The sequence below is a fragment of the Schistosoma mansoni genome, chromosome 1 (genome assembly GCF_000237925.1).
Source record: "Schistosoma mansoni strain Puerto Rico chromosome 1, complete genome".
Taxonomy (NCBI): Eukaryota; Metazoa; Platyhelminthes; class Trematoda; order Strigeidida; family Schistosomatidae; genus Schistosoma; species Schistosoma mansoni.
The window spans coordinates 63,686,783-63,702,511 of NC_031495.1; the positions used below are offsets into that span (position 1 = coordinate 63,686,783).

The 15,729-nt window shown below is 37.3% G+C and overlaps 1 protein-coding gene across 1 annotated transcript; it reads right to left on the bottom strand.

The window, feature by feature from the left end:
• Positions 1-1,848: 1,848 nt before the first annotated feature.
• Smp_172700 (serine/threonine kinase) lies at positions 1,849-11,855 on the bottom strand (the record flags this gene model as incomplete). The annotated part of the gene is made up of 6 exons (XM_018795175.1): positions 1,849-3,093; positions 7,580-8,401; positions 9,864-10,002; positions 10,051-10,382; positions 11,458-11,593; positions 11,629-11,855. 6 exons carry the CDS (start codon positions 11,853-11,855, stop codon positions 1,849-1,851), a joined length of 2,901 nt encoding a protein of 966 aa, XP_018649514.1.
• Positions 11,856-15,729: the final 3,874 nt, after the last annotated feature.

The window sequence follows — 15,729 nt, forward strand, 5'->3', positions numbered from 1 at the left end:
TATCCATCTCTGCTTACAAAGTAATGTATGCCTAATCTTTACAGATGATAGAATCATATCGGCCTGACAAATAGTATAAACAACTTGAAATTACAATGAGTTATATTCTGATTTTAGATAATGGTTGGAGCCAATTCTAGTTTTAGGAATATAAGGTATTTGTCGGATTCAAAACCTATGTAAACTTGTATTGAAGTTAAAGATCAATCGTGGCCTGAATCGCTTAGCAGTAACATTTCAGAACATAAGGTTTGCGAATCTAGGTCCGAATTCTACAGGCGACCGCAGTTGAGTCAAAACTGCAGGTATGCCATACTGAAGAGTGCCAACTACCGAGAAACCTAGATCAGATAGGGTTTTCTGTTGAACGCTTCTAACCACTTTAAAACCAACAGAGCTTTCTATTAATCGCTACTTATTTATCATTTCATTCACACGTATTCTATTTTTATTTGAATCTTTTTTCTAAAAAAAAAAACAAAACAAAGGAGCTCAAGTTGACGATGATCGACCAATAAGATCAACAATTCGTACACAACAACAAAGTGAAACAAGAAACCCGTTATGGTAAACAAACACACACACATAGACCTTTTTTCTCATAACTGGTCTCTACTCACTATGAATTCATTCTAATTATGCACTACCATTATCATTGTCATCATTAGATATTAACTCACCTCACTCTATACACATATATAATATGCAGTTTCGATAAAGTACATAACATTACAAAAAAATATATATATTACTATAATACTAATAATAATGTTAAATAATAAACTTTCATTATTCTTACATAATGGACAAAATGGAATATTTTTCAAAATTCAATTTTCTTTCTGTTGTTGTTTTCACCGAAGAAACCCCCCCCACCGAGGGGAACGACGTAACGATAAGTGTATATATATATATATACAATAATGATAAGACAAAATAGTAACTCTAATAAGTGTAATTATTCTAGCTGATTTAAAACAAAGAACAAGAAGACTTCAGAACTTGAAGCTTCGATTAATGAATGACACCGAGAAAGAATGGATTTATGGAAGAAAAAACAAAACAATAACAAACATCTTTTGAAGAAAGAACAAGAAGACTTCAGAACTTGAAGCTTCGATTAATGAATGACACCGAGAAAGAATGGATTTATGGAAGAAAAAACAAAACAATAACAAACATCTTTTGAAGAAAGAACAAGAAGACTTCAGAACTTGAAGCTTCGATTAATGAATGACACCGAGAAAGAATGGATTTATGGAAGAAAAAACAAAACAATAACAAACATCTTTTCAGTAGTATATTTGATTATTGACAAAAAGAAACTTTTGGGAAAATGCTGTTGACATTTACAACTCATAATAATAAGGCACATTAAATAAATAAACAAACAGATTGTATCAAAATACATGGAATCATATAAGTGAAGGCACCGAGTTCATGAATAACTGAAGAAAAATAATCGTACAAAAATAAAATACTCCATATAAAAAAAAACCCAAATATAATGAATCAGTCAGTTAGTGGGTCACAATGCAGAACTTCGTACGTACGTACATACTACTAAGAATAGGTAGTAGTGTTTACAATGACAATTAAATGCACTAAAGAAAAAAAATTAGTATCCCAAAAAATTCAACAAAACTGAATTTAATTAGTTAAATTAAAACAAAACAAGAACTTAATAAGTAGTGTTATTAGTAGTATGAAAAATGCAATGCATTTCATTTTCTCCCTTTACCGATGATTTTTATGAAAGGAAGGTAGAAAGTAAAAACCAAACAAAAAAATGCAAGCCGTTAATAATAATCATTGTAAAACAAAATAAAGGTATTTCATAATCTCTATTTATTTAAATAGAAACTGATCTAATGAGCAAGCTGTCAATTGAACTGTAACACTACTAGATAATGAGACAGGAATTGTCTTATTATCTGATTCACCATCATTATTACTAATTGCCGTTGTTGATGTCGAAATGGTGGAAGGATTATTATCATTCTCCCTTTTATTTATACTATTATTACAACTATTAGTAGTACTATTACTACCACTATTATTATTACTAAGAATAGTAGTAGTAGTAGTAGCAGTAGTAGTATTCTTATATTGACTAGAATTACTATTACTATGACTATTAACTAGAGCTAAACCAGTCATTGCTGTATTAATACCAAGACTTGTATTAGCTGGTTGATTTTCATCAATATCATCTGAATCAATTTCATCATCCGTTGTATCCTCTTCATCGATGTTAATATTTCCTTGTTTAAGAAAATGATGTGTTGTAAGTGATTTTATACATTTTGTATGATTGGTTGATTGTAATAGGGATGTATTAACAAGAGTATTTGAAGAAAATTGATCATTAACACGAGGTAATTTTGATGGAGAACATAATGTTATTGTTGTCTTGGTTAGTGTCTCTGATGTCGTTGTTGTCGTTGATGTGTTTTTAGTCGAATTACTCCTCTCTGATAAACAATAGTTCTCATTATTATCATCATTATCATCATCTAATTCAATAGTTAATGGTGGATGACTAGTTGACTTCATTAATATTTGTTGATTATCGCCAATTAATTTTGTTTCTCTCATCTTTTTCTTATGATTATTATTATTACTAGAAGAGTTTTCATGTTCATGAATGGAATGCAAAATAGAATTGGAAGATAATGATGTAGTAGGTCCAAGTGAATATCGTGAACTTGATCGAACTTGATGAGAATAATATTGATAACGATGATGATCAATAGTAGGTTGTGATAAAAATTGTTGACAATTTTCTGAAATTCGATCAATATCATTATTGTGTTGAAGAATTCTTCCAGTAATCTCTTTTCGCTTCGATTCATTTGATTCAGTAGTAACATTAATACCAGAAGTAGTAGTAACAGTGAATATTGGTTTATTATGGCAAATTTCTTCTCGATTAAGTGAAACATAAGGTAAAGTAGTATCAATATAATTGATAGAGTTCTCCACTTTACTTGGCATTAATGTTCTTCTAAGAGGTGTAGCTTCTTTAGATTTTCTAGTATTTCTATTATTTGTTTCTATTTTCTTTATTTGTTTAGTTGAAGAATTAGCTGTCTATAGAAATAAACAAATTAAATATTATTATTATTACTAAGTTGTTAATCAAATTACGTTGATCAATAATCAAATATTTACAAACCTATCAGTCAGTCACAACGTAGAACTTCGTACGTACGTACATCAGTTCGAGTTGCCATACCACATTAGCACAGAGATGCAGTTGTCGATTCAAATCCCATAGTGGTAGAAGTAGTAAGAGTATAAGCAGTAATCGGAAAGATTAGGGTTTTAAGATGTTATTGAAGGAGTATAATACAGTGAAATAAATTTGAAAACAGAACAAATAAAGGGATATGAAGAATTCAGAAGATTAGAATTAGGTAGAACACAAAGAATGAATGCACCTTCGCCATTGCAAACGATTTTGAGTCATGTCATTCAGGGTCTCTAACCATCGGTTGCTATCATCTCGCAAATCCCAACCAGGTAGTCTACACCTACCAACATGGCTCAGTCCAATTGTCACTGACTTCATGGATTTGTGCTACGTTTTGGTCTGGCCGCCCCTAACTTTCTTCCACCCTACTCCTACACGATAAAACATTGCTATTCGGGGCAGTCGGTGGTTGGGCAAACGTAACACGTGTCCCAGCCACCTCAACTGATGAAGTTTCACTACTTCATCAATCGATTTGCCATCCTTACCTAGTACCCGTTTCCTAACATCTGCATTATTTACTCGATGGTCCCAGGATATACGAGCAATGCCTCGAAGACACTTATGATCGAATACTAGCAGCCTACGAATATCCTCTACTCTTACCAGCCATGTTTCACAGCCATAAAGTAGGACGAAACGAACTGCTGCACAGTAAACCCGTCCTTTTGTTGCTAGACGGACATCTCGCCTACGCCATAAATGACGCAAGTTGGCGAAAGCTAGACGAGCCTTCTGTATCCGTGCTGAGATTTCGTCACACACCAGATCACAAGGGCTGATGAGACTCCCAAGATAAGTGAAGCAGTCAACACGCTCAACTACTTCACTCCCTATCATTAGTTCAGGTGTCGATGCAACCCAATCCTGAAGTAACATTTTGCACTTCGAGGGAGAGAATCGCATCCCGAACATGCCTGCATAGTTGCTTATAGTAGTCAGAAGACTCTGCATTTTGTCAGCGTCTTCACCAAATAAAACTATGTCGTCGGCATATTCTAAGTCAACAAGTGAGCCTCCCGGTAAAAGTTCAACTCCTGAAGATTTAGATGATGAAAGTGTTATCTCTAAAAGCACGTCAACAACAAAGTTAAACAAGAATGGAGAGAGTGGACAGCCCTGACGAACACCACTTGAGGTGACCGATTCTGATGATAGTTCGCCATAGGTTCTAACTTGACCAGTTGTGTTCGAGTAGAGAGCCTTTATGAGGTTAATGTACTTCTTTGGTACTCCTTTCACTGACAAACACTGCCATAGAACCTCACGGTCAACGGAGTCAAATGCCGCCTTAAGGTCAAGAAATACTACGATTGTGGGACGTCTGAATGTGTGTCTATGTTCTAGGACCTGACGTAGGGTGAATATCTGGTCTATACAAACACGTCCAGGTCGAAAACCAGCCTGGTTTTCTCTAGTCTGCTCTTCACGAGCTTTGGTTAGGTGTTCAAACCTATGCCATATCTGATGTAAGGATGAACTGACTTTTAACAGAAAATGTAGTAAATTGTGGTAAGATCTTTGAAATTTCCAAGATACTTGAGAATTTCATTAGTATCACTGTTTTAAAACCAGTAAGAATGTAGCTTACAGTCTAACCGCTCGACACTGGAATACCTTTTTTAACATATTGAAAGTTTATCACAGACTATTGAGGAATAGTACTGTCAGCTAGCTACTAACTAGTATCAAGTCTTGTAACCGTTAAAGCTCAGTAGACCCTCTATTGATCAAGCTGGCAATTTGACCGAAACGATAAACAAAGTAATCGGATGTTTGTTGTCTTCAACCACTGAAGTTCAGTATGATATCTACAGTTACTTAACCACTTTAGCTATTAATGTTTGTAACAGTGAATGACGCAGGTTTGAAATTTCAAGATGGAGGAACAACCATATAAACACTACAGATACCTTTTATGAATAGGTATCAATGAACAAAAAATATCAAATCAAGAATAACACTTCAATGATAATTGATAACAATCATCTAAGAAGCAGTTTCATAATACTATAAATATTACATATTAGAATAGTGCGATTGTCACGCGGACCCCAACCAAGTAGTGTGTATCTACCAACATGGCTCAGACCACAAGTTAATGACTTTATGGACTGATGCCACGTTTTGGTTTGGCCGCCCCTAATTTTCTTCCAACCGTTTCCAACGCTATTCAAAGATTGAGCGTTGTGGTAACCGGTGTTCAGGCATGAGCAACATTCGGCCCAATCATTTCAGTTGAGGAAGAGTTACAACCTCATCAACTGATTTACCATCATTCCCAAACACCTTGAGTCTAACATCCCTATTACTTACCCGGTGATCCCAGTGGATGCGAGCAATATTTCTAAGACATCTGTGATCAAATACAAGTAACTTACGAGTATCTCCTACTCTTAATGGTCACGTTTCGCGGCCGTAAAGTGAAACAGAACGAATTGCTGCGCAGTATAATCGTCCCTTAACTGATATACGGATAACTCGCCTTCGTCATAGGTGACGTAAATCTACGAAATCTAAACGGGCTTTTTGAATCCGTGCTGAGATTTCGTCAGACACCAACCTATTGGGGCTGATTAGACTTCCAAGATAAGTGTTGTCGACGCGTTTGACTACTTAACTCCCTATCCTTAGTTCAAGTGTTGACCCAGGCCACTCCTGAAGCAACAATTTGCATTTAGGGGGGAAGAATGCATCCCGAACATCCTGGTATTGCTGCTCAATGCTACCAAAAGACTGCATTTTATCAGTGTCTACATCAAATGGAACTGTCATTTGCTTATTCTAAGCTAATAAATGGAATTCCTGGTAGATCGATTCCTCAAAATCTAGTCGGTGAGAGCGTTATTTTCAGTAGTAGGTCTATGATGAAATTAAGCAAACTAAAATGTTCACTTACAGGAAATATGCAAGAATATGTAAAAGTCAACGCACACATGACCAAGTTGCCACACCCTATTACCACAGAGGGATGGAATTGTTAGGGAAAATCCTAGAATAGTAGAGACAATAACAGTACTATTGGTAATAGAAGAGACCAGGCATTGAAGTTACGACTCGAGAAAATAAAAATTAGTAAAATAAAAAAGTTATGAGAAATCCAGGGAAAGACAGAATGAACGCACCTGAGCCATTATAAAAGATTTCGAGTAGTGTTATTTAAAGTCTCTAACCACTGGTTATGATCACGCGAACCCCATCCAGGTAGTCTACATCTGTTAACATGGTTCAGTCCAACTGTCAATGACTTTTCGGTAAAGTTAAAAAACTGGTTGGTGAGACCGCAAACTTCTATTTGCTGAGGGAGCTATAACACGTGTTACGTAAGTCCAACCATTACCTATTTCAATATGTGGTATTGGTTGGTATAGAAATAGACTGGGAGAAAGGTAAGGGAGGCCAAACTAAAACATAGGATGTTAAAGTCCGTGGTTGAAGTGAGGTGTGTAGGTGGAATATCGACTACTTGGTTGGGATCAGCACAATTGTCATAACCAAAGGTCAGAGACTTCAGGTGACATGGCTGAAGAATGGGGTTGAAATGATACGAATGTATTCATTTCTTGTTTACATCTAGATCCTGCTTTTTATTTTGTAAATTTACTCTTTTTTCTCCAACCACATTGATTATGTCTAATCTTTCATACGATCACCGGTACTACTACTATTTCTTTGTTATTCGTCTCAATGTGTTGACGTGATGTGGTAACTTAGGGCGATGCACATTTCCCCCAGGTTCTATGTTGCTTATGAGTAAATGAATGCTTTTCCGATAAGTATCTCACCAAGCAAACAATACAGAATAAAGCAAATCGATGCATTGTCTTGACATCCGAAGTTAGAGTTAGGGGCGGTCAAACCAAAACGTGGCATCTGTCCATAAAGTCACTAACTTGTGGTCTGAGCCACGTTGATAGATACACACTACTTGGTTGGGGTCCGCGTGGCTATTGTAACCAATCGTTGGAGACTCTGTGTGACATGGCTCAGAATCGATCACAATGGGGTAGGTGTATACACTCTTTGTCTTCCTTTAAACGATGAGATTAAAATTACTTTATATCTCTCTTTCTTCTTGTACTATATCCTTATATACAATCTTCCTTTTATATATTACCACCATTAAATTAACTAATATGAATTCGGTGTTCATCTTGTTGTGCTAATGAGGTATGGCAACTTGGACCGATGCATACATGTGCCTGATCCTACGTTGTAGCTGACTGACATACGAAGTGATCCTAAGATTGGTTTTTTAAGAATCAAACTTTATCTGAAAGTGTATTACAAAAAGGTATGGAAATTATTAGTGAACAATATTACCTCTACAACCCCCATGACTGTTCGACGGCGAGCTATTTTCTTCTGTCTAACTACGTGACTTGTTACATTTAAAGGGTCTGTATTATTTGGCTTTTGTACGGCTGTATTATCTGATAAGATTTCAATGGAGTTTTTGCATGTCTTCTGGTTTCCAATTTTCTGTGAACTATTCACTCCGTAATTGTTTTCCATAAGACAGGTTCTAGTGGGTTGTGTATGCCTTCGGATAGATTTAGTTTGTTGTCGAGTTAGCGGTCTCCTAGGTGGTGTGGTAGAATTACGGTCAATGTTATTTAAGGGTACAGATGATGAGGTATCACTAATGGCATTATTTACAACTGATATAATCAAATTACGCTGATGCTGATCAATATCAGAACTACACGAAGTAGAAATTATTTGGTCATTTGTAAGTGCAGAATTAGCTAAATGATTAAATGTTGAGTGAAGTGTGTGAGGTACAGTTTGAGCATTTGTTACTGGAACACAACCATCAACTTCATCAATGCCGCCACCACCAACGGGACATGGGCGAAAATTAACTGCAGAAGGCAAATTATTCTGGAAATAAGAAGACAATGCAGCCGCACATGACTGTGTAGGATAAATTGCATTCACAGAGTAGCGGGATTGTCGTCCATTTGATCGAGAAGCATTTGCACTTCTTAATAATGGCTTATGTAGAGCAGTTTCAATGTGTTGAATACGGTTTTGAACGGATCCACCGGTATTAGTACTACTGGTGACAGTAGGATGAAAATACGGTAGTGAAAGTGCATCGAAGGCAGTGATTCGCTTTTTTGGATTGAACTGAATCATTAGCTGTAAATGTATAGAAATTAGGATACGAGTTACGATGCATTATGTATGCGAAAAGTAGTCATACAAAGAAAATTAAAATAATTCGCCAGATCTGTTATATGACAAAACTACTTTGTTATTCTTTAATCTTTACTGTGAAAAAAACATCAGTCTAAACTTTTTTATTTGAATTTCTGGTACGTACAGGCTTTATGTTGTGGCTCACTGATTGACTGAGCGGCAAATAAAATTAAGATGAAGTAATACCAAATTGTTTGGTGGACCAATGGTAGTGACTGAATGCAAGTTTATACACTTGGTTGTCAACAACATCAGCGATACAATTAAAAGTGAAATAACCGACTTCAAGTATGTGAAGTGGAGTGTGAAAATGAATCTTACTGATTGAAAACTGAGTGATTTAACCAACAAACTACAGCTCATTGTATCTCAGTTTTGTCTAACACAAACAGTTGGTTTACGGCATGCTTATTGAAGCAGTGAAACAGAAGTAATAATAATGATAATTGGTCCGATATGCCCAGCTAATAATTATCATTAATATAATTAATTAAGCGCAATCGTGGAGCTTTTATTGTTTTTCTAAACAAAATCACCGACACGAACTCCAGGTAGAAGTGAGGTATTCAAATTTTTCCATGACTAACCATTCGCCCTCTCTACATTGATGTTAATTGGTAATTGTTGACCTTGAAACCTTTTTAGATCATAGAACAGAACTCTACTAAAGTCTTTCACTTGGGCAGTAGATCTTTAATTAGCTCAATACCAAGTACAACTTCATCTACTTAACTTTAAGCTGGACTTTGCATGAATGCTAGCGGTACTATTTAACTTTCTAAAATAAAGTGGAGAACGAGCCTTGAAATTATTTTAGTAGCTGGAAGATAAATTTACTAACAATTAGGCTACCACTCTAAGCAAAGAGTAGTGATAATTATTTTAAAATGTTTTTGAATCCCCTTTAGATAAAATTATCATATATGAGAAGAGGTTTTCCAAATTATCACAAGTTGATCTTTTTAATAATTGCATGAATTCTCACGATATTTCATGTTATTTTTATGCGATGAGACTTGAAATACTAAACTTCCACTAAGTTTAAGAAATAAATCCAGGAGCTATGTATTATCCATCTGACTTATTGCATATGATTTTCTAAGTTGTTTAGATGTACACATTTGAATTAACCAACTCGACTTTGGGGTGAGTATCAGACTACCTTAATAACGAGACTGATTAGTTCATGTTTTTTTAAATGATTTAATAAAAAGTAGATTTTGCAATGTATCGTGTCTAAATACTTATGGATTTCAGCAGTATACTTGCAATTACAAAACCATACTCAGCTAACCTGCAAAAACAAACCTATTTACTTTGAAGATAATTATATACGATATCAAGATAAAATTATGAATAAGAACGTAATATATGCATGAAAATTACATAATTTTTTACACACTTCAAGTAATTCGAGTGCAGATTTATCGTTAGTTTTGATACACGAACGTAATTTTGAACCAGAAGAGTTGAAGTGAAAATTAGATCGTTTCAAATAAGACAATGCAGGCCATTCATTTTGGGCAGGAAATCCAATAACTCTAAAATATCATATATGATTATTGAATTTTAAAGACCAGATAGCTTACTGAAATATGAGTTTTAACATCTCTAGTTCTGTATCTGCACGGAAAATTGCCTGTAAGTTAAATAACTCTGCTATGATACAACCGGCAGCCCATATATCACAAGGTGATAAGTATTCAGATTGAATTAAAATCTCCGGAGACCGATACCACAATGTAACAACAATCGGTGTAAGTGAAGACTCCCAGCCGAGTACACGAGATAAACCAAAGTCAGTTATCTTCAAGCGCAAAGTTTCCCTATTGATAAGAATATTAGCCGGTTTAAGATCACGATGAATTATTCTATGTGAATGAAGGAAATCAGTACCACGGAGCAACTGTTCAGATAAATTCTAAAATAAAGAGCAAAAAAACATGCTTACAGTTGCACAAAACGCCTAGTTTACTTTAAGTACAGAAAAACTAAAAGATTTAGACTTGAGCAGTATCAAATGAGATTTTTAAAAATGACCAGAAGTGCCCTTACAATCGTTTTCGATGTAGCTAGACAGAGTTCAGATAACTATTCGAAGCATTATTAGATTGTGAGGCGAGACTATAATTTATGGACGAACCAATCACGTATAAGATAACATGTCTTGGATTTTGGAGCGGAATTCACTCATCCATTTGGCACAGTACCGTTTTGGCATTAAAGCCAATATCAGTTCGTGATGAAAACCCATATCTAATCCCTAACTCTAACTATCGACTGTAAATATTAATCCTAATTCTTCACACAGGTTTATAACCTTTATTTGGTCCTAGTTATTAGGTGGACACTCTCAAGGTCAGTCTAGAGTCGCTCAAGGGTCGTCCATAACTTATAGTCTCACTGATTGTGGTTCAAATCAATATTTTATAGCTCCGTGATTCCAACAGTCTCATTTGGTTTCTTACTCAATAATATCAATCATTCCTTATCAAACCCCATAGTCATATCACGGGTGATTTTGAAAGCAAAATGAAGGTTAAGTCACTAAACCAACCATGCAGGATACCCTAGGTTGCACCATTCAGGTTTGGAGACTTTGACGAAGAAAGCAACATAAAAATGATAAACCTGAATGAGTTTCAGAACACTCTTAAAATAAAAATGTAATTGAGTAAACAATACAAACGTCATATGTGCCTTTCAACTAAATATGCTGCAATCAAAAGTCATTACTATTTGGTCGGCCAGACAAAAGCCCCTTAGCCAATGGTTGTGAAGTGTCATGATTTCATTCAGTTCACAACAAAAAGGTCTTTACCTCCTGTCAAGGCTAAGACTGTCGGTTAAAGCGTGATACACTGATGTATCATTGTGTGTACCAGTAACTACCATAATGAGATCAGTATATTGGTTATACATTCATCTATTTAACTACAGAACTGTAACAACTCATGTGTACGTATAAAAATGAAACTACCGAATCTTGAACTTACCCTGATGGTTTCAGGTGGAAGGCCAGTCGAAGGTACATGGTGAGAAAGGAAACGAGCTAAATCACAATCAACAAACTCGAAAACAATGTAAATCGATATCCCTGTATCTTGTTTTTTTAATGAAATGTCAAGCATTCTGAAGCGAAAGTAATGCTGAGAAATCGAACATACTGCACGAGATAAGGGCAATTATAGGACTGCACCTTCTTTAGAACACTAAGTTCACGTAGAGTGCTCAGTGGAATGCCTTCATCATCAGTAGGGATCAGTATTTCTTTTAATGCAACCGTCGTTCCATTTAAAGATGTCCCTTTGAAAACGCGTCCATATGCTCCGGATCCAAGTAGATTTGATACTTGATAATTGCTTTTAAATGGGAATGTATCATAGCTGCTCATCCGTTATAGATCAAGCAAACAGTTCAACGCGTATTACGAAACACCGCTTAATCAATTCAACTAGGTCAGTTTACATTTTCAAGATAGAAATCAGGCAATGTACATGAATTTTGTCATTTTTGTTTATGAGAAGATATAGTATCACTTTGCACGTATCAGCGAAATGTGATAATACTATGTGTTTCGTTAGATTACACAGTGCGCGATGTTTAAAAGTTTAACGGTATACTTTTCCCCAGACGAGATTCGATAGTTCTGATTATTTATCGCTCTCCAAGAATACTGTTTTCACTTGAGTTGAATTTAATTTCAGTTAAATTAACACAAATTGGACTTGTTTTTCAGAGGTACTTTTACATCTACAATTTTATCGAGCACATTGTCTTTTATATTTGTTGCCCTTTCGAACATAACAGCGCAAAGTTTCGGTCTCAATTTGGAAAAGACAGGAGGCTAGGTGTCCCGTGTGAGTTCTGGCAATGTTCACATCACAGCTGATACAACTTCCTCCCGAATATGTCGACAAAACGTACAAAAACATACTGACTCAACAGGTGACGAGGTTAGCCAAGAAAGAAGGAGACTCTAGACCCCAGCTAATGAATATAACCTTCCCATCCTCTCATATGGCGGCTCTAACTCTGGAAGCATTTCGTGCCAACAGACCTTGGTTGCCAACTGGAATCCATATGCATCCGGATAGGCCACACGATACCAGGATCAAGCACAAAGGCAAGCCGGAGCTGACAATACCACTTGTGGACTGTCTTGATTATAAAAAAACGTGTAGAGGACAGGGACTATCAACTCGGAAAACCTTGCATAGGTAGGCTACCTGTTCATACAGACAAACAGGAAGCTGATGCGTTCCAAATTGAAAGCATAAACTGCTTATACATGAACGCCGCGAGTTTGCCAAATAAGATGGATGAGCTACGTGAACTTAGCAACGCTAATGATGCTCATCTGATAGGAATATCCGGAACTTGGATATTCTCTCAGATTACGGACCAGGAGCTAGCAGTACCTGAAATGTCTTTGTTTCGCAACAACAGACAAACAGGAATGGGGGGTGGGGTAGCATTATACATACGATCATGCCTGGAGGTACACCAACTTCACAACCAAGAGTTTCTCAATCTAAATGAATCATCATGGTGCTCAGTAAGATTGTCTACCACCTTAAGGTGTCTAGTTGGGGTCATCTATAGGAAGCCCACTGCTCTATGCGTCTCGGATTCTCTCATATCCTGATTCTAGGGGACTTCAATCTTCCTAGAGTCAACTTCGCGGAACATACCTATATTAGAGGTGAAAACTCTACTGAAGATCGGTTCTTCAACCTCATTGAGGATCTGGGATGATTCGAAAGTATGAAGTCAGCAACTTCTTGCAGAAACAGTCAGACGCCGTTGCGCTTAGACTGGGTATTCACAAATGAAGAATCCCTGGTCAACGACCTCTCAATTCTGGCTCCCCTGTGTGAAACCGATCACGCCATTATATCCTGAACTTTTGTCAGCAGAACTGTGATGAGATATCCTACCAATAACAGGCACTGAAATTTCAAACGGTTGAATGTGTTAGCTTTACACGACTATCTACAACAGGTGGATTGGGATATTCACCCTCAAATTGAAGTGCATGCTCGTTGGGATTTCTTACTGCATAGGCTGTTATGCGCTACTAAGCATTCAGTTCCTCAAACGGTCCCAAAGAGCTACAAACAACCTACAATCATCAAGAACCGCACTCTTCGTTTGCTAAACCACAAAGGGCACTGTCGGGCTGAATATAAACGAACTGATAACAGCGCCGCCTTCAGGCAATACAAATGTATCAGAAACATATGCACAAAAGCAATAAGATAAGACCGGCTTCAGTGCCAGACCAAGCTTACCGATAAAGTTGTCTGCAATCCGAGAAGCTTATTCCGTTACACAGCTTCTCTTTGGCAAGCCGAAATTGGAGTTTCCCAACTACTAGGTCCTAATGGTTCGACCAATAACGACGGTGATGTCGCTAATCTTTTGGCTGAACAATACTCTCGGACATCTCAACCGACCCACATCAACTACACTGATGAAAGCTTCGTCTGAACCTCAACAGGACTTTCCGAAGTGATCCTGAGCGCTGACCTGGTGTTCCGTAAACTGCAGCACTTAAGAAAAGACACTTCTCCCGGTCCGGATATGGTTCAATCTGCTATACTGACGGAAGCAGCTTCAATCCTGGCAACCCCGCTTAGTGTGATGATTTCACACTCGCTAAGTCGAAGCAAACTACCGGAACTTTGAAAGCTGGCTCATATCACACCAATTTTCAAAGCATCGACAAGCAGCGAACCCTCAAGCTACCGACCAGTGTCCCTTCTCTCCATACCTTCTAAAATTATGGAGTCCCTGATATGCTATGGGATGCACGGCTACGTATTATCCCTTAAGTCCCTCTCACCCCAACAGCACGGTTTCAGGAAGGGTCACTCTCGTATAACGAACCTGCTGACTGCGGTGGACAGATGAACAAGCATCCATGATCGTAAGAGGAAGGTTGACACTATTTACCTTGATTTCTCAAAAGCTTTTGATAGGGTCAACCATATATGTATTATCAATAAGCTTAGACGATTGGGTATCAAACCACCTTTAATTGACTGGCTCGCTTCATATCTAAAAAATCGACATTTTAAGGTCCGGGTTATCTTCACTTTCTCTCAGGCTATGGAAATCCATGTGGGGCCCCCCAGGGTTCAATACTAGGACCTGATATAGAACTTTGGAGAGAGATACGCAACCAAGAGGATATACTGGCACTTCAGGAGGACCTGACTTGACTTCAAAGTTTGGCAGACGACAACGGACTTACATTCAACGCTTCAAAGTGTAAAGTAGTCCATCTGCGACATGTTGCAGACTATAGTTACAACTTAGGAAACTCCTTTCTACAGGTATGTCAAGTCAAAAAAGGTTAGGGAGTGTTGGTACCCTACGACTTGAAATCGTACGCTAACTATGACAAAAACGCCTTTCAAGCAAACCTTGCACTGGTAACATTGATGCGCATTTTGGGACAGTTTGGAGGTAGAACTTTACTCATAATCTTCAACAGTTTCATTTGTCCCTATTTGGAGTAAGGAAACATAGTATTTCCTCCTTCCCTCCAAAAGGATAAGGACACTCCGGAGCGTATCTAACGTCGAGTCATGAAATCAGTTCGTGGACTCAAATTCAAACCTTCTGAAGAGCGCCTCCAATCACTTAAACTTTACCCGTTAGAGTACAGGCGTCTTAGGGGTGACCTTTTTATGACTTACATTATCCTTGACACTTCTGGTAATCTCCATAAACATCTACTTAAGCTTAGTCACAATAATAACCTGAGGGGTAACACCCAGAAACTGGAGACCCAGCATAGCAGAACGGACTGTGGACACAACTTCTACTCCTTAAGAGTTGTCAAATGCTGGAATTCGCCTCCATCTGTGCTAGTCCAAGCGACTTCTCAGGAGTTCTTTATGAGGAAACTTCACCTATTCCTAAGGACTAAGGATAACATATTATTATTTACCAATTTCTTTTTTTCCTATTATCTTTAATATACCTAGGTTCCTGCCTGGAGGTATTGGTGATTCACTGTTACTAGACACGGAAGCTTGTTAAGTGAAAGCTTCTTCTATTCCGTCCACAACCATTCGAACTATTTGAAATGGAGTGTGGAGGCAAATAAATCCCCAAAATAAATAGTTCTGTAAGTCTTTGACATTGATATTTACCTTACTGGTTTTACCGGACACACCCTAGTTGAAGTCACTCGGCCGCGCATCCACACCAGATTACGAGTGGGTATGTCGGACTGAGTATCCCTTGCTTCTGCT